The sequence below is a fragment of the Lontra canadensis genome, unplaced genomic scaffold, assembly GCF_010015895.1.
Source record: "Lontra canadensis isolate GAN:19392208 unplaced genomic scaffold, GSC_riverotter_1.0 scaffold64, whole genome shotgun sequence".
Classification (NCBI taxonomy): Eukaryota; Metazoa; Chordata; class Mammalia; order Carnivora; family Mustelidae; genus Lontra; species Lontra canadensis.
In genome coordinates this window covers 10,014,387-10,040,341 of record NW_022631058.1, presented here as the reverse complement: position 1 = coordinate 10,040,341, position 25,955 = coordinate 10,014,387, and the positions used below count along the sequence as shown (strand labels likewise).

General features: G+C 46.5%; 1 protein-coding gene and 1 pseudogene across 1 annotated transcript in view; both read right to left on the bottom strand.

The window, feature by feature from the left end:
• KCNK13 (potassium two pore domain channel subfamily K member 13) overlaps positions 1 to 19,089 on the bottom strand; it is a 107,631-nt gene extending 88,542 nt beyond the window's left edge. Inside the window, exon 1 of the mRNA XM_032878621.1 lies at positions 18,718 to 19,089. Coding sequence (XP_032734512.1) covers positions 18,718 to 19,057 — 340 coding nt within the window. The 5' untranslated portion in view covers positions 19,058 to 19,089. The remainder of the gene's footprint in view (positions 1 to 18,717) is intronic.
• Positions 19,090 to 25,068: 5,979 nt separating this feature from the next.
• LOC116879907 lies at positions 25,069 to 25,615 on the bottom strand (annotated as a pseudogene).
• Positions 25,616 to 25,955: the final 340 nt, after the last annotated feature.

Below are 25,955 nucleotides of genomic sequence, written 5' to 3'. Positions count from 1 at the left end.
TTGATAAAGGACTTGAATCCGGGAGGATTCTATGCCGGGGTGCCTGGCTCAGTTGGTGGAGCACATGACTCTTGATCTTGGGGTTTTGAGTTCAAGCCCCATATTGGGTGTAGAGATTACTTAAAAATAAAATATTAAGAAAAAAAAAACAGTTAAAAATGGGCAAAGGATTTGAATAATGTTTCTTTCAAGAAAGTATAGAAATGGCCAACAAACACATGAAAAGTGTTCAACATTGTTTGTCAACGGAGAAATGCAAATCAAAACCACAAGATACAACTTCACATCCACGCAGAATGGATATAATCAAAGAAATACATAATAAAAGTTTTACAGGGGAATGCAGAGAAATGGAAACTCTCAGACAGTGTTGGTGGGGTACAAAATGGTATGGCCTCTCTGGAAAACAGTCTGGCAGTTCATTCACATATTAAGAATAGTTTCTATTAGAAACCTAGGTATAGGGGCACCTGGGTGGCTCAGTGGGTTAAGCCGCTGCCTTCGGCTCAGGTCATGATCTCAGGGTCCTGGGATCGAGTCCCATATCGGGCTCTTCGTTCAGCAGGGAGCCTGCTTCCCTCTCCCTCTTTCTCTGCCTGTCTCTCTGCCTGCCTGTGATCTCTGTCAAATAAATAAATAAAACCTTTAAAAAAAAAAAAAGAAAGAAACCTAGGTATACACACGAGATACATGAAAACCCGGACACTGCACCATCTTTGCACAGCACTATATGCAATAGCTAAAACATGAAAATACCCAACTGATTAACTGATAGGTAAAACGCGGTTCGCCTGTATAATAGAATATCATACAGCAATAGGATGGAGGGAGGTATTGATACATGTGAGATGGATGACTTGAAAACATTATACTAAGTAAAAGAAGCGAGGCATAAAAGGCCACACTTTATCATTCCATTTATAAGAAATGTTCAGAATAGGCAAATCTGTAGAGAGAGAGATAGATCAGCAGTTGCCAGGGGCTGGAGGGGAGGGTGGGGGTGATGGGTATGGGGTTTCTTTTGGGGATGATGAAATGTCCTAAAATTAATTGTGATGATAGTTGTGAAATACTAAAAATCATTGAATCATACACTTTATTTTTTTTTAAGATTTTGTTTATATATTTGACAGAGAGAGAAGGAGAGCACAAGCAAGGGGAGAAGTCAGCAGAGGGAGAGGGAGAAGCAGGCTTTCCACTGAGCAGGGAGCACAATGTGGGGCTTGATCCCAGGACCCCAGGATCACAATCTGGGCCAAAGGCAGACACTTAACTGACTGAGCCACCCAGGCGCCCAGAATTGTACATTTTAAATAGGTAAGTTTTATGATTTGTGAATTTCAGCTCCACAACTTTGTTACCCCCCCCCAAAAAAAAAGAATAAAAAAGCAGAGGTTACCTCTGGAGAGCAAGACAGGAAAGTAAAAGGAGACTTTGATTTTCCACTTTAAATACTTGGAATAATTTGAAAATTAATATAAATATGCATATATTACTTTATGAATTTTTTAACATGGAAAAAGTATTTGCAAACAAGAAAAAGAAAAAAAAGGCACCTTGTGGCTAATCATGCCATTGAAGGTGGGGCATGGGCCTGTGGGTGAGGCAGGGAGTGGGGCAAATACTCAAAAAAACACCCTGTGTTTCAAAATTTTGTCTTCAGTCTGGAACTCCTCTATTAATGGAAATCCTCAAGTACTTTTGCTTTCTGGAAACCCAGGTCCCACTTGCTCCTCTCCAGGTCCCAGCACCCCTCCCAGCTCCCCTCCCAGAGGGCCCACACCCTGCAAGTCTCCTAGAGAGAAAAGCCACAGAATCTCTGTCCTCTTGTTCCTTTTAAGGCAGTTGCTAGATTTTGACCCCAGGGGGCCTTTAGCAATGGCTGGAGACTGTGTGGGTGGTCACAAGTGGGGCCCCTATTGGCAGAAGTCAGGGACGCCGCCGCTAAGAATCTCAGAATGCATAGGACAGTCCCACAGCAGATCATCTGGCCCCATGATCGCAGTGACAAGGTGGAGAAATGCTGCTCTGGGAGCTTTTAAGGAACTGGGCACCGGCAGCTCAGGTGTCCTGGATGGAGGAAGAACTAATGGGAGGTTCCTTAGACCCAGGGGAGTGCAGAACAGGACCTCTTAGGCGGGGAGGGGGGGTGGGCTAGGGAGCCTCGGTTGGGGGGAGGCCCCAGGGCTGGGGATGCAAAGAAGACAGAGACAGTTGCTATTGTTAGAAGAATGATGGTTCCAAACATCAAAGAGGAGTCTGACAGCATGACTCCTGACCCCAGTGTCCTGACCCAGAAAATTCGTTTTTTGTTTTTAAAGATTTTACTTATTTACCCGACAGAGAGAGATCACAAGTAGGCAGAGAGGTAAAGGGGGAAGCAGGCTCCCTGCTTAGCTGAGAGCCCAATGCAGGGGCTTGATCCCAGAATCCTGAGATCATGACCTGAGCCAAAGGCAGAGGCTTTAACCCACTAAGCCACCCAGGCGCCATGGAAATTTGGTTTTTGACATCAGAATCTCCAGTCCTAAGCTCCAGATCCCCTCCCCCCGCCTCCCCCAACCCCAACTTATCCCAAAGGCTCCCTGAGATCAACAATTTCAAAGCTCAACTCAGGGTCCTTTCAACTGTCCCCCCTTCAGAATCCAGCTTCTGACCCACACAGGTACGTGTCTGGGACCATCCTTCCTCCTGCCCCCCACCCTTGTCTACCAAGAACCTTGGGAATTGTTCCCTTTTTTACTTTCAGTTGCATGCAACCCGCCTCCCCACCTCCACTGTCCCACCCATACCAGAGGTGGCGGTGTGACCCTGACCTCCTGCTCTATCTTGCAAACGTGAGCCTTGGGGTCTCTGCAGTGCTCCATCCAGGGCCTCTGGAAAGGCATGGTCTTTCTCCTTCTGGGGTCCTGGATGCTAAGGACCATGGCAGTCTAATGTTCTAAGGCCAGCTTCACTGCTCTGACGCAGTCCCCGAGACGGACCCTCATAAGAAAAATGCGAAGCCGAGACAGACGAAATGACACTTGGTGACATTGTCTAAATCCAGATCCATCCTGAGGTGAACATTTCGGTTAACACATTATCGATAAATTAATCTTTTCATTTTCATGAAATAGGTTTTTGTCAGAGAACTAACTTTATCAACAACCTCCGTTTAACAAGAAAGAAAAAAGTAAATATTCCTTTTCATCTGTATTATTGGTTTTCCTTCGGAGACTAACATTATTAACAACCTCAATTAAGAAGGGACGGAAGGAGGGTGGCGGGGGCGAAGGCAGGCCAGCCAGCCAGGCTCTGGCTGGAGCCGTGGCACCTGACAGCCCCGAAGGACACCCCCCCCCACACACACACACACCCCAGGGCCAACTCTGCTGCGGGTTCTGCTCTCTGCCCACCTTAGGGGGCTCCCCCGCATCCTGTTCTCACCGCACTCTACTCCATTTCCTCTTTGAGGCCAAGAGGCACTTGGCCCTTCGTGGGCCTCCTGTTTCCTCTCTGTCCTGGCCCTTTAGACCCTGCGGGGACCAGCCTGGGGCCACTTCCCTGCTCTTCCTGCTTCTTCTCTCTTCTTCCATGAGATCTTGACACTTCTGCTAGACGAAGTCTCTTTTTATTATGCAATTCTTCCCCCATCTCTAACAGGAGGCCAGGCCCACCGTGCAGAGTTCCTGCCCTATGGCCTGACCGTCACGGCTCTTCATGACTCATTCATGGATATGCTCCTGCAGCAAGCACTGCTAGAGGCCTCCGACATTCTTTCTCTCATTATTCCTTAATAATTATTCTCGGACATGTTACTAACTGGAATAAGGAGCCCGTTTCCCAGCCACTACTGCAGCTGGGTACGACCAAGTGACAAAGCTGTGGACAGTGAATGTCAGGGGAAGGATTATCTGGAATTTCTGGGAAGCCTCCTGTAGAGGACACTGCTGTTTGTGTCCCACCCAGCTCCTCCTAAAAGCCCTGACAGGCTGTGTGTGTCCATCCCCTGGCTGCTGCAGGATTTACTGTGACTGTAGAACGGCCAAGGGCCAAGCAGTTTAAGCGCCTTCCCTCCCCCAGCCAGAAGCAGTGACTGGTTTGAGTATATAAAAGCACAGTTCCTTTGCCTGAAGGTGGGACAAATTCCAAGGTGTAATTTATGCTCCAGACCGCCTTAAATTAACCTCCTGCTTTGCTTCTCTTTCTACCTCCTCACTTCCTTTACTTTCTCACTAGCCTCTTCTGAGAGCAAGAGCTTGATAAATCACTTCCACCTAAATCCTCAGCCCAAAGTCTGCTTGTTAGGGAACGTGACCTAAGACATCTCTTTGAAAGAAAAAGAACACATGAGCTTTCTCTCCCTTTCCTTCATCCTACTGCCTGTGGTGTGGATGTGATGGCCAGAGCTGCAGCAGCCACACTGAGCCCTGAGGACGAGAGAAACATCCTAGGGATAACAGAGCCGAAGAGGCCTGACTCCTTGTTGACATCCTACAGTCACCATACTAGGCCTGAATTGCCTACATGCACTGCAGTGTCTTTCCTAGCCCAGAGTAAAACCTTGTGCATATTACCACTGTTTTTTGGGGTCTTGCTACTTGAAGCTAAACAAAATTCCTAGTGGACTCCCTTACTTACCAGCTGTGTGTACTTAGGAAAATTTCCCTGAGCCTTATTTTCCCTAACTCAAAAGAAAGCTGAGAGAATGAGCAGGTCATCAGCTCTTCCCAAATACCCATTAGACTCCATCTTCTCCAGGAAATTTTTCTTAATTAATTGAATAAGCAGTGATGTGGTTGTTTTCAGTTCTCAATTCCCAGAATTCAGTTTTCATCCATCATTCCGTGACATGAAACACAGTATATCCCTGTGTGGTCAAACCGGACCTTGTACACATTTCTTTTCACAGGTGTTGGTATTAGGTCACAGGTTGTTAAATGAAAGAAACTAAGTCTAAAAATATAGCGGGCCAAGAAACAGTATAGCATGCCTCCATACCAAATACCAGGAATGTGATATCTGGAGAAAAAAAAAAAAATCAACAGCCAAAATGAATAAAACTGGACTTAGTGAGGACAAGCCAAAATGTAGCATAAATTCAGTTTAAAAAATTCAAGTCCCAAAGAAAGATTTCCAAATTCCTCTGGGACTGAGAGTGGCTTACAGGACTTATCCAGGGAAACTAAGACAAGAAGAACCCCACAGATGAGCAAAAGTGGATGAAGAAACATTAACTGGGAGAAAAGAGAGAACAGTTATAAATCATCCAAAGCAAAAGCCAGAAAAGCAAAAATAAACAGGTGGGAGTTCATCAAACTCAAGAGCGTGGGCACACGAAGGCAACGAGGAAAAGCAGCCTACTGGCCAGGACACGATATTTGCAAGTCACATATCTGATAAGTGGTTAATATCCAAAATACATAAAGAACTCCTACAACTCAATAGCAAACAAGCAAACAAATAAGCTGATTAAAAATGGGCAGAGAGTAACTGAATGGTACAGCTGCTCAAGCATCTGACTCTTGCTTTTGGCTCAGGTCATGATCTCAGGGTCATGAGATCGAGCCCTATCCAGGTCAGGCTCTGCACTCAGCAGGGAGTCTGCTTCTCTCCCTCTCCTCTGATTTAAATAAGATTTAAATAAATCTTTTTAAAAAATGGGCAGAGAACCTGAATAAACATTTTCCCAGAAACAACATATAAATGCATGCTAACGGGTACATGAACAGGGGGCTTGACATCGGTCAGCATCAGGAAAATGCACATCAAAACCCCAACAAGAGGGGTGCCTGGGTAGCTCAGTTGGTTAAGCATCTGCCTTCAGCTTGGTTGTGATCTTGGGGTCCCGGGGTGGAGCCCCACATTGGGTTCCCTGCTTAGCGGGGAGTCTGCTTCTCCCTCTCTCTGCTCATTGTCTCTTTCTCTCTCTCAAATAAATAAATAAAATCTTTAAAACAACACACACAACAAAATAATCACCTCACACCTGTCAAAAGGGCTCTTCTGAAAAAGAAGAAAAAAAAAGAGGTGTCCTCGAGGGTACGGAGAAAAGGGAACCCTTGTGAACTGGTGGTGGGAACATGAGTGGGTACAGGCACCACGGGAAACAGAACAATGGAGCTTCTCAAACAACTAAAAATCTTGCCTTTACTTTCTCTCTGGAAGCAGAAGAGGGCTTCAGAAAATGCAGTTGGTGTTGAGTGAATGATCACCCAAAGCCTAAAGGTCCAGAGGCAGGAGAAGAAGAAATGGACTGGAAACGAAGAGGAAGGTACCAGGAAGAGATGCACTAAAGGTCGCTAAAGAGAAAAAGCTTTGGTGTGGTCTCAGCAATCAGATTGTGATAACACAAGGCAGGTTCCAAGGCAATAAAAATGTAATGCGCAGAGAAATATGTTTCCAGAGAACAAGATAGAACAAGGGACCCGGTGGACAAGGCAGTTGGAGGGAATGGAGTTGAACCCAATCACACAAAACTATCACCCAGAGGAAAGGGTCTTAATTTTATTTACAAACATGAAACATAATGGCAGATATAGTGTTTATCCCCAGGAAGTTTAGATAAGCTTTCATTCTGATCACACTTAAAGTGACAAAAAGAATACCCAATCCACTGTAATAGATGGTATGGTATTGGAAAGGGAACAGAAAAACTAGAGAAATACAGAACAAAAATGAATATTGCATATGAGACCAAATATTAAATGTGAAAATTCCCCTACAAAGAGAAAAGTCTAAAACTGGTTTAAAAAGAAAAATGCAAAATGTATTAAGTGGTTTGCTTAAAAATACATTAAAACTTACAACTAAAGAAATGATCTAGAAGTCAGCAAGTATCTGCTAACATAATGCAGGAACTTAATCATATCTATGTTTAAAAATAGATATTATATATAAGGCATCAAGAAGTAAACAAAGGTATTATTAATAACATAACTAAGTTATACAAATGATGACATCAATAATTCTGAATTTATATGCCCCAATATATACAACCAAAATGTTATTTGGGGTATGTTTACTAGGGTTAGAGGGTGCTCAGGGGTGATGTTCCTTCCTGCTCCAAAATTCTGTAACATAAGAGAAAAACCAGCTGAAACATGTACAGATACCAGGATACAAAGAAACACTCAAAACAGAAAAGAGAATTCTGGAAAATGCACATTCTCAAATCATTATGTGATAATTTTAGAAATAAATCAAATCATAATTATATAGCCTACCACACAAAACCATTTAAAAAGCAATCTTTTTGAATAACATTTGAGATGAGTTAGAACTAAACAAAGAATGAATGAGAATATTTATCTCAACAACAGAGAGGACCCGGCTTGATGAAAAACCATAGAAGAAATTGCCAATAAAAATAAACGTATTTGGTTATATAAAAATCCCTTGTCCATGCCAAAAAAAACTGTCATTGTCAATAAAAAGGCAGAATAAGATAAATATTTTGAGCATATATAGATAAATACACATAACAGAGATTAAAAACTCAGGACCTCAGGAGAGGTCATTAAAATACCACCGAGAACCCTATGGGCTACCCGGAGCACAGTTTGAAAACCACAGCTTTGGCTGATCTGTAAGATCAATGCCTAGTGATCTTCATCAGATGCTCAACATGAGGGAAGACCCAAGACCCATAAAATCTTGATGTGAATGGGCCAAGAGCTCACAGGCAGTCAGGAAGTAACTTCTGAATCAAATATGTCAGAATTAGAGATGAAAGTCCTGGGGGCTGGCGCATTCTAGGCACATCATTTGTCAAGCTGATGGGAGGAAGGTTGCAAGTTTGCAAGAACTGTGAGATACTCTGAAAGGAGGTCCAGGTCTCCATGTGCATGGACTCCTGGGAAGCGGTCAGAACATTACCCAAACCTTTAACCCACGGAACCACTGATACTTCAACATCACAAACATCCCGAGAGTCTGCTAGCCAGACCGTTTCTGTCTTCTCATATGATCCCAAGTCATCCAGGAACTACCGCCACTGAAAAAAGAGGTCGCAGGCTCTTCCAAGGGCCATTCTTTCCACAATAAGGACTCCAGAGGAAGAAACAGCAAAGGGGTAGTGGTTCAATGCATTAGCTTTGAAGGAAGCCTCCAGGCTTCTTCCAGCTGGGTAACTTCAGATACCGCATGAAAGCTCTCTGGGCCCCAGGATGCTAGTCTAGTTCATGAGGATATTAATAGTAATCATCCTCATGGGGCTCTTACAAGAAATAAACACATATACAGACGTGTGCTGTGTTTAACCCATGGTAAGCACTCAATACAGTTCATAAATTTTATCACACATAAAAGTATATATATATATATATATATATATATATATGGCCCCAAACCCAACAATTTGAGAATAATTAAATAAACTATGCTACATTAATAGGAACACGTGAAATTCCCGAGAAAGCGTATAGAAAATAATGTAAAAGAAACAAGCTAAATAGAACATATAGATAGATTACAACACCTAAGTGTAAACATGAGGATCAGAGGTGTTAAGAGAACGTAAGTGTCCCAATTCCATTAACAAATTAGTGGGTGCATAATGAAAGAGCTAAGATGCTAGTTCCCCCCATGCCCATCAAGGATCTTCCAAAAATAGGTATACAAATGAACTGTAAAAATCAAGGTGTTGCTCCTCTCCAAGAAGGGCAAAGAGCTTCTTGTCTTTCTCGTTCCCAAAGGAAAAGAAACCGGAGCTCACAGATGGTCAAAATTCTCCCTGGGAGGCTCAAATTCTCAAGTTAAGCCATTGTCAGACCTGCCTGGCCAGGGTGACACTGTTTTGCAGTCTGAATCTGAGCACCTGCGAGAGCACAGGCCCCGCTGTCCCCAGTGTCCCATGCCCCAAGTTACACTCACGTCATTCATGGCCTGACCCCGGGGGGTCGCTGACCCTGACAGCGTTTCCCTGTAAGGAGAGGGGATGATAGAGAGAAGAGATGCCAGCGGTGGGCCGGAGGATGGGGCCAACAGAATCTGAGCACTTCGGCTACTACAGATGGCTCTCTGGGCCCAAGGAAGACGTGGTGGGAATGCTAGAGGTGCGACATTTCAGGAAAGTGACATGATGTCTAGCAATTCAGATAAACTTGACTGAAGGAGGCAGAAGGCTGGAGGGTAGAGGGAGAGCCGCATGGTGATGGAGACGCCTCCTGATGAGGGGCATTGCCCCACTGTCCTCAGTGCACTGTGTCTTCTGGGTCTGAACACGGCCATGGCCTCCTGTATAGGCTGAGACTGTTCCCTGGTGTAAAGCCATTAATGTGTGATGATCATAAAGTCACCCAGCTCTTCTCTCCATCCTCCTATGGGACAGCACTGCTGCTTGCTGGGCCAGTCCAGTCCTCAGGGCTATCCTTCGCTGGGGAGAGAGCTGAATGAGAAAAAGCTAAAACGAGTCGGAGAGGTGAAGTCACTTGTGATGACAGAGGACAGACAGAGATGAGAGGGGTGGGGGAGGGGAGAGGGACACAGAGGGACAGACAGGCTGAGAGTATTGGAATTAAGAGGCTCCAGAACTCCTTTAAAATATATGAGACTAGGAGAGGAGAAGAGAAAAAACATTCCTGTGTTATAAATGGGAGACTCTCAGGTTCTTTAGAAATATGCAAACAAAAATTTACTTTTTTGTTACTTTGGGCTAATGGACTGTGATTCTTAGAATGGAACACCACCCTTAGCCGCCCCCCCAAAGGGGCGCAAGAATTATCTGGGTTACATTCATGCCACATCTCTCTCTCCTTTGTGGAGAAAGGTATAGGGGGTGGTGGGGAGAGAACAGGATGGCATTTGGGATAAAAGAAGAGGAAAGCACCATGTTTCCTAAGAATTTAATGAAACAAGCTGAGATGAGCACAAATGCGGACCCGCTGGCGTGCTGGACGGTGGAGACTGGAGAGGCGTCCCTGCCACGGAATGCTAATTTCAAGATACTGAAATGTACCAAGAAGGAAACAAATGATTGAACAAGCCCAGGGCTCACAGGATGAAGAGTGTAAGCTTCCTCCTGAGGCTTTAGAAGATAGATCCCAAGAAAGATGGCCCTCTCACCTGACCTGGGGGAAAGCAAATGCTTACCAGCCACTCTGTGCTGTCTCTTTCCCCACGACCACGCGGCATCGCTCCTTAAACACCATCTCACAATGCACCATCATTGTTCACACGAGACAATATGGGGAAGGGTTTTAAAAACAGCTGTTACCACAGAGGGGTGTGGAGCACTTGGAAAAATACTGAACAGAAACTAGCGTTCTTATAAAATCTGGATGGAAAGTTATTTTTAAAGCCCAAACACAAACAATGGAAGACATCGCAAGGAGAAGGCTGGAATCCAATGCACAGTAATTAAGAGCGTTCCTAAATCTAATAAATGCTGAACGGAAAACAAAAATGCATGGAGAGTATGGCCCAGACACGACAAAGGGCCAAAACTTTCAAACCTAAAGCACACATATACAATGATTAAGACGACATCCCCTCACTCCCGATAGCAAAATGGGGAAAGGGTTAGCTAGAAGATGCAGGGAAGATGAGCTGTAACTTCGTGGGATTTTGGGGTTTTTTTGAAGATTTTATTATTTATTTGAGAGAGAGAGAGAGAGAGAGCACGTGTGCACACAAGCAGGGGGAGGAGCAGAGAGAGAGGGCAAAGTAGACCCCCTGATGAGCAGGGAGCCTGATGTGGGGCTCGATCCCAGGACCCTGAGATCATGACCTGAGCCGAAGACAGACGGTTACCCGAATGAGCCACCCAGCTGCCCTAAATTGTAAGTGTTTTTAGTAAGTATTTAAAATTAATCAACTTCAGTAGAAATCAGAGAAATTCTAATTTTGAGATTCATTTTTACCTAATTACAACATATGCTCATGTCATAGTGGTTAAATGGAAAACAGTCAGCTAGATACAAAGCATGATCTATTTCCATGACTTTAAGATGTACATTTCCCCAATATTTTAATGTCTTGGAAATGGAGGCTCACAAGGCTAGCATGTCAAAATTTCATTGGCAGCATTCTTTTCTTTCTTAATGGTACATAAAATAAGGAAGCATCTTAGATTCCATGAGATAGCACTTGAGGTACAATATAATATGATAAGCCAAAATATTAACAGTGATTCTTGTTGGATGGTGGCATTACAGGTGATTTCTCCTTTCTTTTTTATACTTTCCCATATGTTTCCAGTCTTCTCAAATGAATACATATTTCTTTTGCCATCAGACAGTAAACAAAATCTGGTTCTAATTTTGACTTGGCCACATTAGAGCAGAGTAAGTCCTGAGTAACGTAATTATGCTCTCTGTCCTCAGTTTCTTCATCTGCAAAATGGATCAGTAACTTCTCCGCCTACCTCATACGATTTGTGCACAAATGCTTTGTAAAATATAAAGTGCCTAGTCAGTGTGTGATTTAAATCTCGACCCGTGTATGAGAACCACTAACACGTGACGATCATTACTGTCCTCATGAGATGTTTTTATTCTTTCTCAATGCCTGTTCATGATGTCAATTTATAGCTTTCTATGTGGAATGGCGACCCCCAGTATTTTGTTTGAACCTGATATAATTTGATTTCATGAGCTCCTTCCTCAATGGCTCCCATGTAGGAGGAAACAGATTCCAAAAACAGTTGAGCATGCACCGCGTAGACGTACACACTGACCAGGCCAAATTGTAAACGCGTCAGCCCAGCTCCTCCTGAGCCCCTTGTAGAACACGGCTGCTCAGGTGCTCATCACAAGCCACACCCAGGGCCCAAAAGGGGGCATCAGCATGATTACTTCTGTTTAATTAGAATGAACACAACTGTTGCTGCAAATCTCAAAATCTAGCTTGAGGGTTATGGCACTGAGGCAGGGCTTGGCACCTCTCTGACCAAGCCCTTCAGAGTGGCGGAAGCCACCATGCCCTTCCTAGCCTAATCCCAGTGCATCCTTGCATCTGGTTAGGCTGCTCTGGGCTAAGTCAACCTGCTCCTCATGTACCTCATGACCTGCTGGAGAGGAGGCCCACCAAGACAAGAGAGGAGTACATCTCCCCTCCTTTCCATTCCAGCCTGGCCACCAGTTTGTCTATGTTCTCGAGCCCAGGGGGCCTTGCTCTATTAAGCAACACCAGGAAACCCCTTTCATGTGCCTATGACCCACCCAGGGATTTCGTAAGAGAACAGATTCTAACTCAGTTGGTCTGGGGTTAGCCTGAGGGTCTGCGTTTCTAACAAGGTGCGAGGGGATGCAGATACCAAGGCTTTATCAGCCACTCTTTGAAGAGCATGGATCTCCGAGGTCTTCAACCCTACACCTGCTCCCATCAGGAATGCCTCAGTGGGCTCCCTATATCAGAGCTTCTGGGGACGTTTCCCAAAATGCTGATTTACGGCATCAGGAACTCTGAAAGGGGGGTCCAAATACCTACATTTGAACAAGCACCATACTCCCCTCAGGTGAGTTCTTGCAGACACTGAAGCTTGGGAACTTCCAGTAGAGAATTCTAAACGTCCCTAGTGGACCACAGCAGAGCTCTATGTCTGCCCTGCATGGTGCTCCAGCTTTGGCAGAGGGGCGTTTCCTGAACCACACCTTGCACTGAGGGATGCGGAGCTAGGTAGGAGAGCACCGTTCTCTCTCATACTTTCGGCCCAGATGCTGTGGAGGCGATTACTCATCGTCTTATGCACTCCCATTCATAACCATCTGCAGAAAAAAATTTTATTCCAGTCTGAAAAACTTGGGTGTTTTCCAAACAGGCAGCCTGGATAAGAGGGACCATTTAAAGGTTGTCCTTGCCTCTTTCTTTTGACAACTGAAACTCAGAGCCAAATCTGGGGCTCATGCAGGTCCTTTTGACATAAACCTCAGTGTGTTAACCACATGTGGTTAGGGGCACCTGGCTGGCCCAGTGGGTTAAGTGCCTGATGCTTGGTCTCAGCTCAGGTCTTGATCATAGGGCGTGGAGCCAACTTAAAATTTTAATTAAAATTTTTTAAAAAATCTGGCTTAATTGAACTATCCTATTCGTGTTTTCTCATCACCCCTATCTTAAATCCATTTCTATCCATTTCTAGTGCACGGTGCATACGGATGTATAATATGTATCTGAGCTGTTCACCAATATCGAGTCTCACCCCCTTCTGGACTCGGGGGAGCAGTGTGCTTCCCCAAGTCCTTGAAGGTTGGTGTGGCCACATGACTTGGTTTGGCCAATGGAATGTGTGTAGCGGTGACTTAGGTCACTTGCAGGTGACGGCCACCGGTCACCGGTACTCCACACGTAAGCCCTTCCCTCCCCTTCCTGGACAGTCCTGGAAGCATGAGCTGAGGAAGAGGAGCCACAAGGTGAAGGCAGCCTGAACCCTGGGCTAGCAAGGGAGGCAGCCGCCCCGGGGAATCCCCACACACACCACAGTGACCTTGGTGTGAGTCTGAAGTAAGCCCCTGATGGGTTAAGAGACTGAGATTTGGGAGTAACCCAAAACCCAACAAAGCCTACTGGACCATATCATTTGCAAATGACCTCAAGTCCTTTCTGGAGAGATGCTGAGTTATAAACTCACAGGTCAACGCAGAAACAAACTCCTAACAAAAGCCTATTTGAGAGAAAAGATGTGTAGAGGAGCTTATCTACAGGATATCTTTTTTTTTTAAGATTTTATTTATTTATTTTTTAAAGATTTTATTTATTTATTTGACAGAGAGAGATCACAAGTAGATGGAGAGGCAGGCAGAGAGAGAGAGAGAGAGAAAGGGAAGCAGTCTCCTTGCTGAGCAGAGAGCCCGATGCGGGACTCGATCCCAGGACCCTGAGATCATGACCTGAGCCGAAGGCAGTAGCTTAACCCACTGAGCCACCCAGGTGCCCAGATTTTATTTATTTATTTGACAGAGAGAGATTACAAGCAGGCAGAGAGGCAGGCAGAGAGAGAGGGAGAAGCAGGCTCCCTGCTGAGCAGAGAGCCCAGTGTGGGGCTCGATCCCACATTGGGCTCTGGGATCATGAGCTGAGCCGAAGGCAGAGGCTTAACCCACTGAGCCACCCAGGCACCCCTCTATAGGATATCTTATCAACCTACTTCTCTGAGTCCTTTGTTTACTCTCGTTTCAATCTGATCACCAGCCTCTTTCAGAATGGGCATCCCTGACTTGTGTTTTCATATTCTGCTCCTCTTAAATTGTGGCAAAAGAGACGTAATATTTACCACTGTAACCATTCCTAAGTGTATAACTCAATGGTATCAAATACACTCGATCTGTTGTTTAATAATCACCACTGTCCACACCCAACACTTTTTTTTTCATTATTCCCAACAAAAGGACCATACCCATAAAACAACCCTTCTCCTCTTGCCCCGACTTCTGGTAACTCCTATTCTACCTTCCACTCCTCTGGAATTTGTCTATTCGAGGTACCTCATACACATGGAATGATACAATATTTGTCCTTCTGTGTCTGGCTTATTTCATGAAGTATAAGTATGCTTCCAAGATCCACCCAGGTTGCAACATGCATTTAAATTCCATTCTTTTTATGGCTCAGTAGTACTCCATTGTACATATCTACCACTTTGTGTTTATCTATCCATCTGTTGATGAACACTTGGGTTGTTTCCACCCTTGGGCTATATGAATAACATGGCAACAAACACAGGTGCCCAATATCTGAGCATGTGCTTTCAATTCTCTTGAATATGTGCCCTAGGAGTGGAATTGCTGGGTCATAGGGTAGTTCTCTGTTTAGGCTTTTGAGAAACTGCCAAACTGTTTTTCGTTCTGCTTTTATTTTTTAAAAAATTTATTTAAATTCAAGTTAGTTCACATATAGTGTATTACTAGTTTTGGGGTAGAATTTAGTTCTGCTCTGACTTTTTAATCAAAGATCTCAGACAACAGGTGCATGAAATCCTCACTTTCATTTTCAGGAAAATGTTCGTTTGTGAACGTCACCACTAGCCTATGAAATGCTTCCTATACAAAAATCCCAAGGGGGAAACTTTTTTGATTAGGAACTGGGATAAGGTTGATGCTTCCTTTTTTCTGATAATAAGGATTCCAGTATGGGGTCCTGACTCTGCCAGGAAGCTTGGAATCGAATTTCAAGTTTGAATAGTCTTTGTCAGTACCCCTTCTACACCCCTTGGGGTCCTCTTTGCCATTTCTGGGCATACTGGACTTACCTCAGATGCCCAGTGCCTATATCTTTGTCAGAGGACTGACCTTGGGCTGTCCATGAAAAAAAAAAAAAATCAGGCCATACAGGTTTCCCCCATTATCTGCGAGTTTGCTTTACGCCACTTTGCTTTTAGGAAAGACCTATATTAGTAACGTGTAATTGCTAACTGAAAGAAATCTGAGGATTTTTACTTGTAGGGGATGGTACTTGCTTTATCCTTTCACACCATTTCAGTTTATAAAAGGTTCCATAGAAACACTCTACTTTCGGATGGCGGGGGAAATCTGTTCCTGGGAATTATCCTTGTGCTTCCCCTGCTCTCCAAGCAGCTTTGAGCCAACTCCTGACAGGTGTGGGTGTATAAATACCCCAGCCCCCTTACCTAGGGTAATTCTGGGTCACGAGCTTTGCATTGTTTCAAACTTTCACTTGGAAGTAAGGACCAGCTGCTGACTACAGTTCCCGCCGAATAGCGGACCCTATGGTGACCGACTTCCTCTTTATCTCTTCTCCTTCCCTTGGCCTAGATCCCTGGCACCTTCCCATCAACTTAGATTCTTGGCTCAGTGTCTGCTTCTGAGGGAACCTGAACTAAGACAAAGATCCTCTCTAGCAACTTCCTAGATCCGTTTGCTTTCCATATTTCTGTCCTTTTTCCTGGTTCTAAAGTTGTACTTACATGTTTTTCATTGTTTTACCATATGCTTTCTTGTTGTCTGTTACTTCAAAGTCTTTGCAGAATAAAGCACAGCAGAACTATTTTAGATGAAAAACATCATGTAGGGGCGCCTGGGTGGCTCAGTGGGTTGAGCCCCTGCCTTCCACTCGGGTCATGATCCCAGGGCCCTGGGATCGAGCCCCGCATCAGGCTTTCTGCTCGGCGTGGAGCCTGCTTCCCCTCTCTCTCTGCCTGCCTCTCTGCCTACTTGTGCTGTCAAATAAATACATAAAATCTTTTTAAAAAATTAAAATAAAAAAAGAAAAACATCATGTAATTGTAACACCTAAAATACAAGATGAGAGGTTTTATTGACTATGACCCCAACTCTAAAAAAATACACATGTACATCTGTGTATGCACAGAAAAACAGAAGGAAATGCACCAGAATGTTAACAATGAAGAAATTGGGGTGATGTCACTGCAGAGGGCTTCACTTTTTTCCTTCATTGTATGTTATTTTACAAGGAATGTGAAGCTTTAGCTTCCCTGTCTATACAACGAGAATAATCATACCGACCTCATGGAGTTGTGTTGATGGAAATTAAGTGTAAGTGTAATGTGGTAATTAGCTGCATCAAATATTCACATAAAAATCACAGTATGTGCCTAATATGTACCCTAATAAAGGGGAGTGAGTGCTGTAATTACAACAGCAATTAATGAAACAATTTAAAAGCAAATGTTAGAACTGAGAAAGTAGAAATAAGCCCCTGCTTTGTACTTTGTAAAGAACACTCACTTCCATGAGCTCATCACCCCTCCAGAGCCCTGCAAGAGGAGAAGGCTCAGGGGGAGGGAGTGGGCAGGACACAGAATGTTTACTGAACCACAAACACGTGCCAGTGCCAGGGGGCCACTTTGTGGACATCTCAGGTGAGAAGGATGAGGCTCAGAATAGTTAAGAATGGTTAATGCCCCCGCTACAGAGAAAGGACCAATAGCTCCAACGTCAGACTCTCAGTCCAGAATTCCTTCCCTTCCAACAGGTGACATTCCATTTGCTCCTCAAAAGCCCCTGTTCCTACCTGCCCACCCACCAGAGACATTCTCCCTTCCTAAGACACCAATGTTCACCAATCAATACATACAAGCTGCTTCTTCCTACTGCCATGTCCACCGGGGGGACCAAGGGGTGGCTTGGGGGGGAGTGGACTTCGCTCCCCCAATCTCCCGCCAGGACCACCCCCAAATGGATTATCAGTCTGAGTAAGAACACTGTACTAGCGATGCAGACAGAGTCAGCGTCAGCTCCACAGCAACCCTTCTCAGTCAGGCTGTCCCCCCCCCCCCAGTCCTCCCTGCACAGGCATTCTAGAACCATCTTCAGAGACAAAGGAGTTGACGCAGTGGGGGATTTAGGGAATTCTACTAAGAGAGCCCAGCAGAGACTGTGGGCTGGGAGAGAGAACCCTGGACATTGCTCCCTCTGTCCCCCTCAGGGCCTCACGTTCTAGTCAGCCCAGAGAATGCATAGAGAGCTTTCCTTGCTGTCCTGTGATTGTGGTGTCTGTCATAACAGCCCTGCTGATGGACAGGGACCAGCTATGGAATGGGGGGGAGTGGGGGTGGAGAGCCCACGTGTCCCTAATCGTGCCAGTCCTCCCCGCCCTCCCCTCCTCCTCACCAGATGAAGCCCTGGGCTTCTAAACTAACCTTGGGAAATCTTTCTGGACTAATCATTCTCCTGGCGGAATGTCAACCTAAGACAACCATGCGTGGGAGCTTCAAGCAAGTTTGCCTTGTCACCCTGCCTCACTGACGAGCTCTCCTCCCTAGCACAGGGCCCAGGGCTGAGAGCACCCGCAGCGCCCTGGGGGCCCTGCTGCAGCTCCTGGGCTCTGGCAGCTACTCCCTTTCCAGGTCTTGTTTCAAAGCTCCTCTTCCGCTTCAGCTCTTTCTCTAAGAATTTCCACAGCGTCTTCCCCAACCCCCTTCTAACTCCATTATGCTTCAGAGAGAAGGAGTCTTTAGAGGTGTAGTACAAAGACTCCCAACATTTTCCTTCTGCTACAAATAAAGGTATCACCGACCATAGCCGTGCTGTCACACTCTTGCTCAAGAATTCTCAATGGCTCCCAATTGCCTCTATGTAAGTTCTAGTTCCTTAGTTTGGCTGTAAAGTCCACCTTCATGCTCTAAGCCTGGAGACCTTCCTAGCCTTCCCTCCACTGCTCCATCTAGATCAGGTAGCTCATGAGGCATCCCCGAAATGAAGTTCTCTCCTCCTCTAGAGTGCAGAACACTTCAGTCCCCAAACCCATACCTAACACTAGCTGGTTCAACCCGAAGGTCACCCCCTTCCTTCTTGGTAGGAAACTCTTTTCCATCCCCATCGGCACTTTGCCCGCTTACTTCTAACTTGGTATTCAATCTGATTTTTCTCTCTGTATGCTTGAAGTCATGGACAGTCTTAACCTTCGTGCCTCCCCACCAACCACTGCCTCATGCATGGTATTAAGTCAACAAATCTTTGTAGGGTCCTTCTGATTCCTAAGCTTTTCCCCTAAAGTTTCACGAACTCAAGCTCTGTCTCCTTACCTACATAGAAAACCCTCCAGAGCAACTTAAGGCTCACTCAGATCCCCTGCGCGCGGGTTAACAAGCAGGCCCCGAGCCTGGAGGTCAGAACGAGCGCCCAGGTGTTGCGGATGCCCCCGCCCCGCGGACCGCGTGTAGGAAAACGGGGAGGCAGTACCACCTGTGGACGAGGCGGCAGCTCCCATCTGTGCCGCCCGGCTGAGCGCGGGGGTGGAGGAACGCAAGAGCCCCAAGCGGTCTCAGGAAAGGGCCTGCGGGGCCGGGCGCCCCTTCGCCCCCCAGCGACGCCCGCTTACCTATGGTGGACACGACGGTGCCCACGAAGTAGAAGGCGCCGGTGAAATCCCAGCGCGGGCGGGCGCTGTCCACGCGGATGCCCGCCTCGGTGGCCTCCTCGTAGTGGCGAAGGAAGCCGCGCAGCTCGTCGCGGCTCAGGTTGTGGCGGCGGCTGAAGTTGGCCAGGCGCTCCTCCCAGCGCTGCTTGGCCTGGCGCTCGTGCGCGAGTTCCAGCGCCGAGAAGACGGCGGCGCCGCCCAGCAGGTAGAGCACGATGAGCGCGGCGAGCAGCAGGAAGCGCGCGTTGTCCTCGTTCAGGTAGCCCGGGCCGCAGCTGCAGCCGCACCCCCGGCCGGCCATGGCCGGGTCCCCGGGGGCCGCCCCGCGCCGGAGGGCCGTGGCCGCCGGCCGACTGTCGCCCCGGCCCCCCCCCCGGGGGGCTCGCCGCTCAACCAGCCCCCGCACGCCCGACGGTCCGCTCGCTCATGACCGCGGGGCGCAGTCCCAGGCCGCGCGGTTCCCCAGGCCGCCTCCTCGATCGCTCCCGCGGCTCCCGCTCCCCACGTCCGCCTCAACTCCTGGTTTCAAATCCTCTTTGTGGCCGCTGTCCCCACCCGCCTCGGAGTTATCCTAAATGCTCGAGGTCCGAGTGACCGGGAGCTGAGTCCGCTGTTTCCCCCCGGATGCCCTCCCTGCTCTGCTAAGATTGGGGAGGGGGCGTGGCGCGTCCTCAGCGCGAATCTGGGAGGACTTGAATTTCCAGCAAGGTCTTCCGGCCTCGGAAGCTGGCGGGTTAGAGGAGCCGGGTGGGCTCAGTCTCTTCGCCCATCGCTTCTCCAGCCGCAGACGGCTGGGACGCGGGGTGTCCGTGTGCCGGCGCTCGCTGGGGGTGCCTCCCCAGATGGATCCGTGGGTCTGCGTGCCAGTCTCAGCGTCGCTCGGAACCTCAGGCCTCTGGGGTCACCTACCCGTCTGCCGGGGTGTAGTGGCTGGAGCAGGTCCTAGGCGGGCGCACCCCGAGGGACGGCCGGGAGCGGGGGCCACGGGTTCCTACCGCGCGCCCGGCCCCCGCGCTGCGCGGCATCCGGCGGACAGAGCGGCTGGAGGAGGACACCAGAAAGGGAGGTCGGAATGGGGGGACGAGGGGAGTTAGGGGCATCTTCCCCGGGCAGCCTCCCTCGCCTTGCTCCGAGCGCCCTTGGCCTCCGGGTCCCGCGCGGGGGCGTCTTCCGCTCCCACGCGCCGGCTGTGCCGGTGCGACGCGCGTCCCTAGCCAGCCCCAGTTCCCGGAGAGGTGGCGGAGGACTGGGGGCTGGAGAGTTCCAGTTCCTCCATCCGGGCTTGGCCGCCTCAGTGTGCTCTGATCTGGTGCTGCGGAGTGCTTTCCCCTCGCCCCGTGCAGAACAGCGGCCAGGCTCCCCAGCACACGGCCAGGGGCTACCTCCCCAAGACCTGGCCTTTCAGGGGGCACTGGCACAGCCTCTGAGCTCCATTCTCACCTCCCCGGGACAGCCCCCTCCGCGCCGCCCTGTCAGCACTGCCCCCAGAGCTCCTCCTCGCCGCGGCCCGGCTCTGCAGAACCGCGCTGGGAGCCGAGCTCCCCGGGCTCCGCCCGGCCTGGCTCGAGCGCTCCGAAGCTGCAACAGGTGGAGCCCAGAGGCTGACCGCCGCAGCGACTCCACCCGGTTCCCAGCCTGCCGGCCGCGCGGCCCCGCTCCCAGCGCTGTGCTCCGTCTGCAGATGCGGTCTCTCGGCTGGCCCACCCGGGGGCTGCAGCGCTCCCACCCGGCGCACTCAGATCCCGGGAAAGTGGCTGCTGTAGGGAGGCAGGTTGGGTACTTAGCGGGCTTGAGTGGGCCCCTCCTGGGCCAGAAGAGGGCGCTCCGTCTCCCCCAGACATGTGTCGCCCCCACCTGTGTACCCAGCCACACTGGGCCCCTCCGGAATCGAGCCCCTGGCATGTGGGAGTGAATACGGATACATAGAGGAATGGACGCGTAGGCATTTTCTAACTAAATAGAAGTCCCCCCCCCCCCCGCCTTCCGAGAGAGTAGTCCGAGGCTCCGAGCCCACCCACCACCCACTTACACTCGCTGGGAGCCGAGCATAAAGAAACACAGAGCTCTGGATTCCAATGCACCTGCCCACCCCTCAGCTCCTTTATCTCCTCCTGAATGTCCCTATTTTATCTGCCTCACTGGGGGGCAAGAGCTTTAGGTGCTAGTGCATGTGGAGACACGTGTAAACGAGAGTAAGTCAGTCCAGCAATTACTCCCCTCCCCCATTTTAATATGAAAATTTTCAAACATCAATTTCAAAGAATTCTATATATTCACCACCTAGATTCTACAATGAACATTTTACTGTACTTGCCTTGTTACATATTTATCCATTCTTCTTTCCATCCCTCAAGCCATCTTATTTGGGTACATTTCAAATTAGGTTGTAGACAGCAGTCCATCTCCTCCCCAATACTTTTCCCTATATACCATTAAGGAGAGCCCAATATTTACAGACTTTTTTTCTTTGGGGGTAAAACTTACAGTGAAATGCGCAAATCTTAATGCACAAATGTAAAATGCACAAATCTTTAAGTGTGCCATTAGATGAGTTCTGACAAATGCATGCACCTGTGCAAATTAAACCCCTACCTATCCAACCTATCAACCAAATATCACCGGCAGTTCATATCTTCCTGGTATCTTCTGTCAGCAAATCCCCACCCACATTCCTCCAGAGGAAATCACTGTTCTGATTTTTTCCCCCATCATCCACTGGTTTTGCTTTCATAGAACTTGCTTTTGTTTGTTCTAGATCTTCATATAAATGGAATTCTACCGTTCTGTCCTTTTGGGTAACGCATTTTTGAGATCTATCCATGATCTATGTCTTGGTCCTTTATTCCTTTTTATCACTAATTTTTAAATGTTTGAATATTCATTCTCCTATAGATAGAAACCAGGGCTGCTAGATTTTTTTTGGCCATCATAAAACTGTTAGGAACATTCTTGTGCAAATTTTTGTGGATCTGTTTTCATATCTCAGGTAAATACTAGGAGTAGAACTGCTGGGCCATAGGGGAGCTGTGTACTTAGTTATATGCAACTGCTTAACACTTCTCCAGAGTAGCTGTATCAACCAACGATGGACAATAGTTCCATAACCTTGTATATATTTGGCAGTATTAGTCATTGTGATTTTTTTTTTAATTTTTAGAAGATTATGTGAGAGAGATAATGAGCAGGGAGAGAGGGAGAAACAGCAGCAGACTCTCCACTGAGCACGGAGTCTGGCTCCGGGCTCAATCCCATGACCCAGAGATCATGACCTAAGCTGAAGGCAGACGCTTAACCAACTGAGCCACCCTGGCACCCTGTGTGATTTTGAACATACTGGTGGGTGTGTTGTGCTATCTTATTGTGGTTTAATTTGCAGTTCCCTGCTTTCTTAATGTGCTATGGTCATTTGCATATCTGCCTTTGTAAATTTGTTGAATATTAATGTTGAAATTATCTCTTGAAATATGGTATCGATTATCTGTTTAAAAATTGATTTCTTGGGGCACCTGGGTGGCTCAGTGGGTTAAAGCCTCTGCCCCCGGCTCAGGTCACAATCCCAGGGTCCTGGGATAGAGCCCCGCATCGGGCTCTCTGCTCATCGGGGAGCCTGCTTCCTCCTCTCTCTCTGCCTGCCTCTCTGCCTACTTGTGATCTTTGTCTGTCAAATAAATAAATAAAACCTTTAAAAAATTGATTTCTTGGGCGCCTGGGTGGTTCAGTGGGTTAAGCCTCTGCCTTCGGCTTAGGTCATGATCTCAGGGTCCTGGGATTGAGTCCCACATCTGTCTCTCTACTCAGCAGGGAGCCTGTTTCCCCTTCCCCCTCTGCCTGTCTCTCTGCCAACTTGTGATCTCTCTCTCTCTCTGTCAAATAAATAAATAAAATCTTAAAAAAGAAATAAAAATAAAAATTGATTTCTCATGGGGGCACCTGGGTTTTCCCTTTGCCAGCTGCATCCTAAAAATTTCAGTATGTTGTATTTTCATGTAATTTTCAAAATATTTTCTAATTTTTCTTCTTTGACCCATGAGTTATTCAGAAGTATGTAGTTTAATTTCCAAATATTTGGGTTTTTAAGACAAATCCTTTATTTCTAATATTTTCACTGTGGTCAGAGAACCATAGTCAATGTGTTTCAGTCTTTCTAAATATGACTTGTTTTATGGTCCAGCAGCAGATCTGTCTCTGTGACCATGCCATATGCTCTTAAATATGTATTCTGCGGTTGTTGGCTGTGGTGTAGTTAGATTCTATAAGTGTTAATTAGATCAAGGTACTTGACAGTTTTTCAGATCTCCTGTCTTTACTGAGGTTTGTTCTAGTTATTCTATTGATTGGTGAGAGAAGAATGTTAAAATCACCAACCAGGAGGCACCTGGGTGGCTCAGTTGATTAAGCCTCTGACTTCAGCTCAGGTCATGATCTCAGGGTACTGAAATGGAGCCCTGCCTCAGTCTTCCTGTTCAGTGGGGGGTTCACTTGTCCCTCTGCCCCTCCCCCTTCTCATGTTCTCTCTCTCGCTCTCTGTCTCAAATGAATAAATAAAAAATCCTCTTAAAAAATCACAAACCGGGCGCCTGGGTGGCTCAGTTGGTTGAGCGACTGCCTTCGGCTCAGGTCATGATCCTGGACTTCCAGGATTGAGTCCCGCATCAGGCTTCCAGCTCCTTGGGGAGTCTGCTTCTCCCTCTGACCTTCTCTCTCACGCTCTCTCTCACTCATTCTCTCTCAAATAAATAAATAAAATCTTTAAAAAAAAATCACAAACCCTGACTATGGAATTGTCTATTTCTTCCTTTAATTATGTCAGTTTTTGTTTCATACGCTTTGAAGCTCTGTTATTAAGCTCAAGCATTTATGATTATTACATCTTCTTAGTAGTAATCCTTTTATTTTTGTGAAATGTCTTTATCGCTGGTAATACCCTTTACATTCAAATTTACTTTATCTGATATTAATCTAGTCACACAGTCTTTTTGTACTTAACATTTGCACGGAATCTTTTCCATTTATTTTTTTTTTAAGATTTTGTTTATCTACTTGACAGATCACAAGTAGGTAGAGAGGCAGGCAGAGAGAAAGGGGGAAGCAGGCTCCCTGCTGAGCGGAGAGCCCGATGCTGGGCTCGATGCGGGGCTCGATCCCAGGACCCTGAGATCATGACCAGAGCCGAAGGCAGAGGCTCAACCCACTGAGCCACCCAGGTGCCCCTTTCCCATTTATTTTTTAGCCTGTGTCTTTACATATTTAAAGAGGATTCGTTGTGCACAACGTATAGTTGAAAGTTGGCTGGGTGGTTTGATTTTTGGTCAGATCTGACAATCTGCATGCACATTTAACTGGATTGATCAGATCAACACTGTTCAACAATTTCTGCAATGATGAAAATATTTTGTAAATATTTATGTTCTTCAGTATAGTAGTCTAATATGACTAGTGAGCTCTTGAGTGCCACTGAAGAACTAAATTTCTAATTTAATGTTAATTTAAGTTGAAATATCACATGCCTAGTGGCCCTATTTTAGACAACATAGGTTGAGATCCCTTATATTTAATACAGTGATTTAGATTCAAGTCTACCATTTTACTGTTTGTTTTGTTTGTCCCCACTGGTTTTTGATCCTCCTTGCCCATCTTCTTTTGGATTAACTGAATATTTTTTAGAATTTCATGTGATCTGTTGACTTTTTAGCTCTGTCTCTTGGCATTTAAGTGTTTAAGGATTAGCTTTTCACAGCCCTCTCACAGTTACTACTGTACAACTTTGTATAAAATAGGGAAACCTTCCAACTATACAGGTTCATTTCCCATCTTCTTCCCCACATCCACTGTGGTTGTCATTCAAATCACATTTCCATATGCTAAGACCCTCAATACATTTTTTATTGTTCAGATAGCAATATATATTTTTACAAAAAAATTCAGGTTTTATTTTTACTTATTACATTGGTTGGAACTGATGTCAGGAACTTATTACTTTTGTTTCCTACCTCTTAGCAAAACAAAAATACATACAATGTGGCATTATCCTTAGATAAGACTTGCTTTTTCGCATTTCACACAAGAATGTATATTATCCTTTCTTGAACAAAATGCCCAGATTACCAAGGAAACCATCTTTGAGGAAGTGTTTAATAAGCCTATTTTATTTAAATAAATCCTCCAGTAGGAAATGGGAGAATTCATTGCCTTCACTTAGAAGAAGGCAATGTAAATAGTTATCTGTCGAATTTTTCTGTGCAGCTCACCCACATTTCCTTATTGGAAACATCAATTTTTCCACATCACAGTTCCCCAAATGACTTTAAAGTCTCAAACAAAGAATTCTGTATCTTCCTTTGGCTTGCTTCTCTCTTGATTCTGCCGAGGCTTTATTAACGATTCACTTCCTATCCTCTCCATTTTTGAAAATTTTCTTTAGAACATTCACCAGTCCCTCTCTAGGATCTGTTCCCGTGTTGTAGGAGGGCTCTTTCTTTCTCTTCTCATGCTTTCTCAACCTGAGTCAGGCAGTCCCACTGCCTGGTTTCTGCTTTCTTTCTACCCAAGAAGAGAACTGTATCTGTTTGACTTCTTTTTGAACTGTCTTCCACAGAGATGGGTTTCAAGACATTGTTGCAGTAACCATCATTTGTATTCTTTACCGAAAGACCAAATGACCTTTGTGAAATGCACCTGCACATTCTCAGTGAGGAATTGATGAACTCCAGTTAAGTCTGTGAAATCCACATTACCTTATCTGACCAATCCCATCCGTGATTTTCACCTTCTATCTTGTTCTAATAGGATCAACCACAGCAGCAGCTTTTTGCTGTCAAAAAGTTCTGCTTTTCTTTGATTTCTGCCGCATTATGTACTTGATTTGTCTCAATCTTAGATTTTTTTCAGCCGGCCTTTTCTAGTGCTCTTTCCCAGCAGCACCTTCACCTCTAACAGATCTTTCTGTCGCTTCCAGCCTCCCTCTGAAGTCAGCATTGACTTGAAGAAGCCTCCGTCCTCAGATTGGCATAGGGAGAGCTGTGGGAGCCTTGTCCAAACCTGAAGCTGTGGTCAGGCTGAGTCAGGCAAGGCCCAGCTGCAGGCGGGCAGGGGACAGAACAGGAAACAGTGCACCCATCGAGCATGCTCACCCTGGTGGCACAGACCCCGCCTGCTCCGGTTGCAGAGCCCCATGCCTGTGGGAACACCCACCAGGTGCA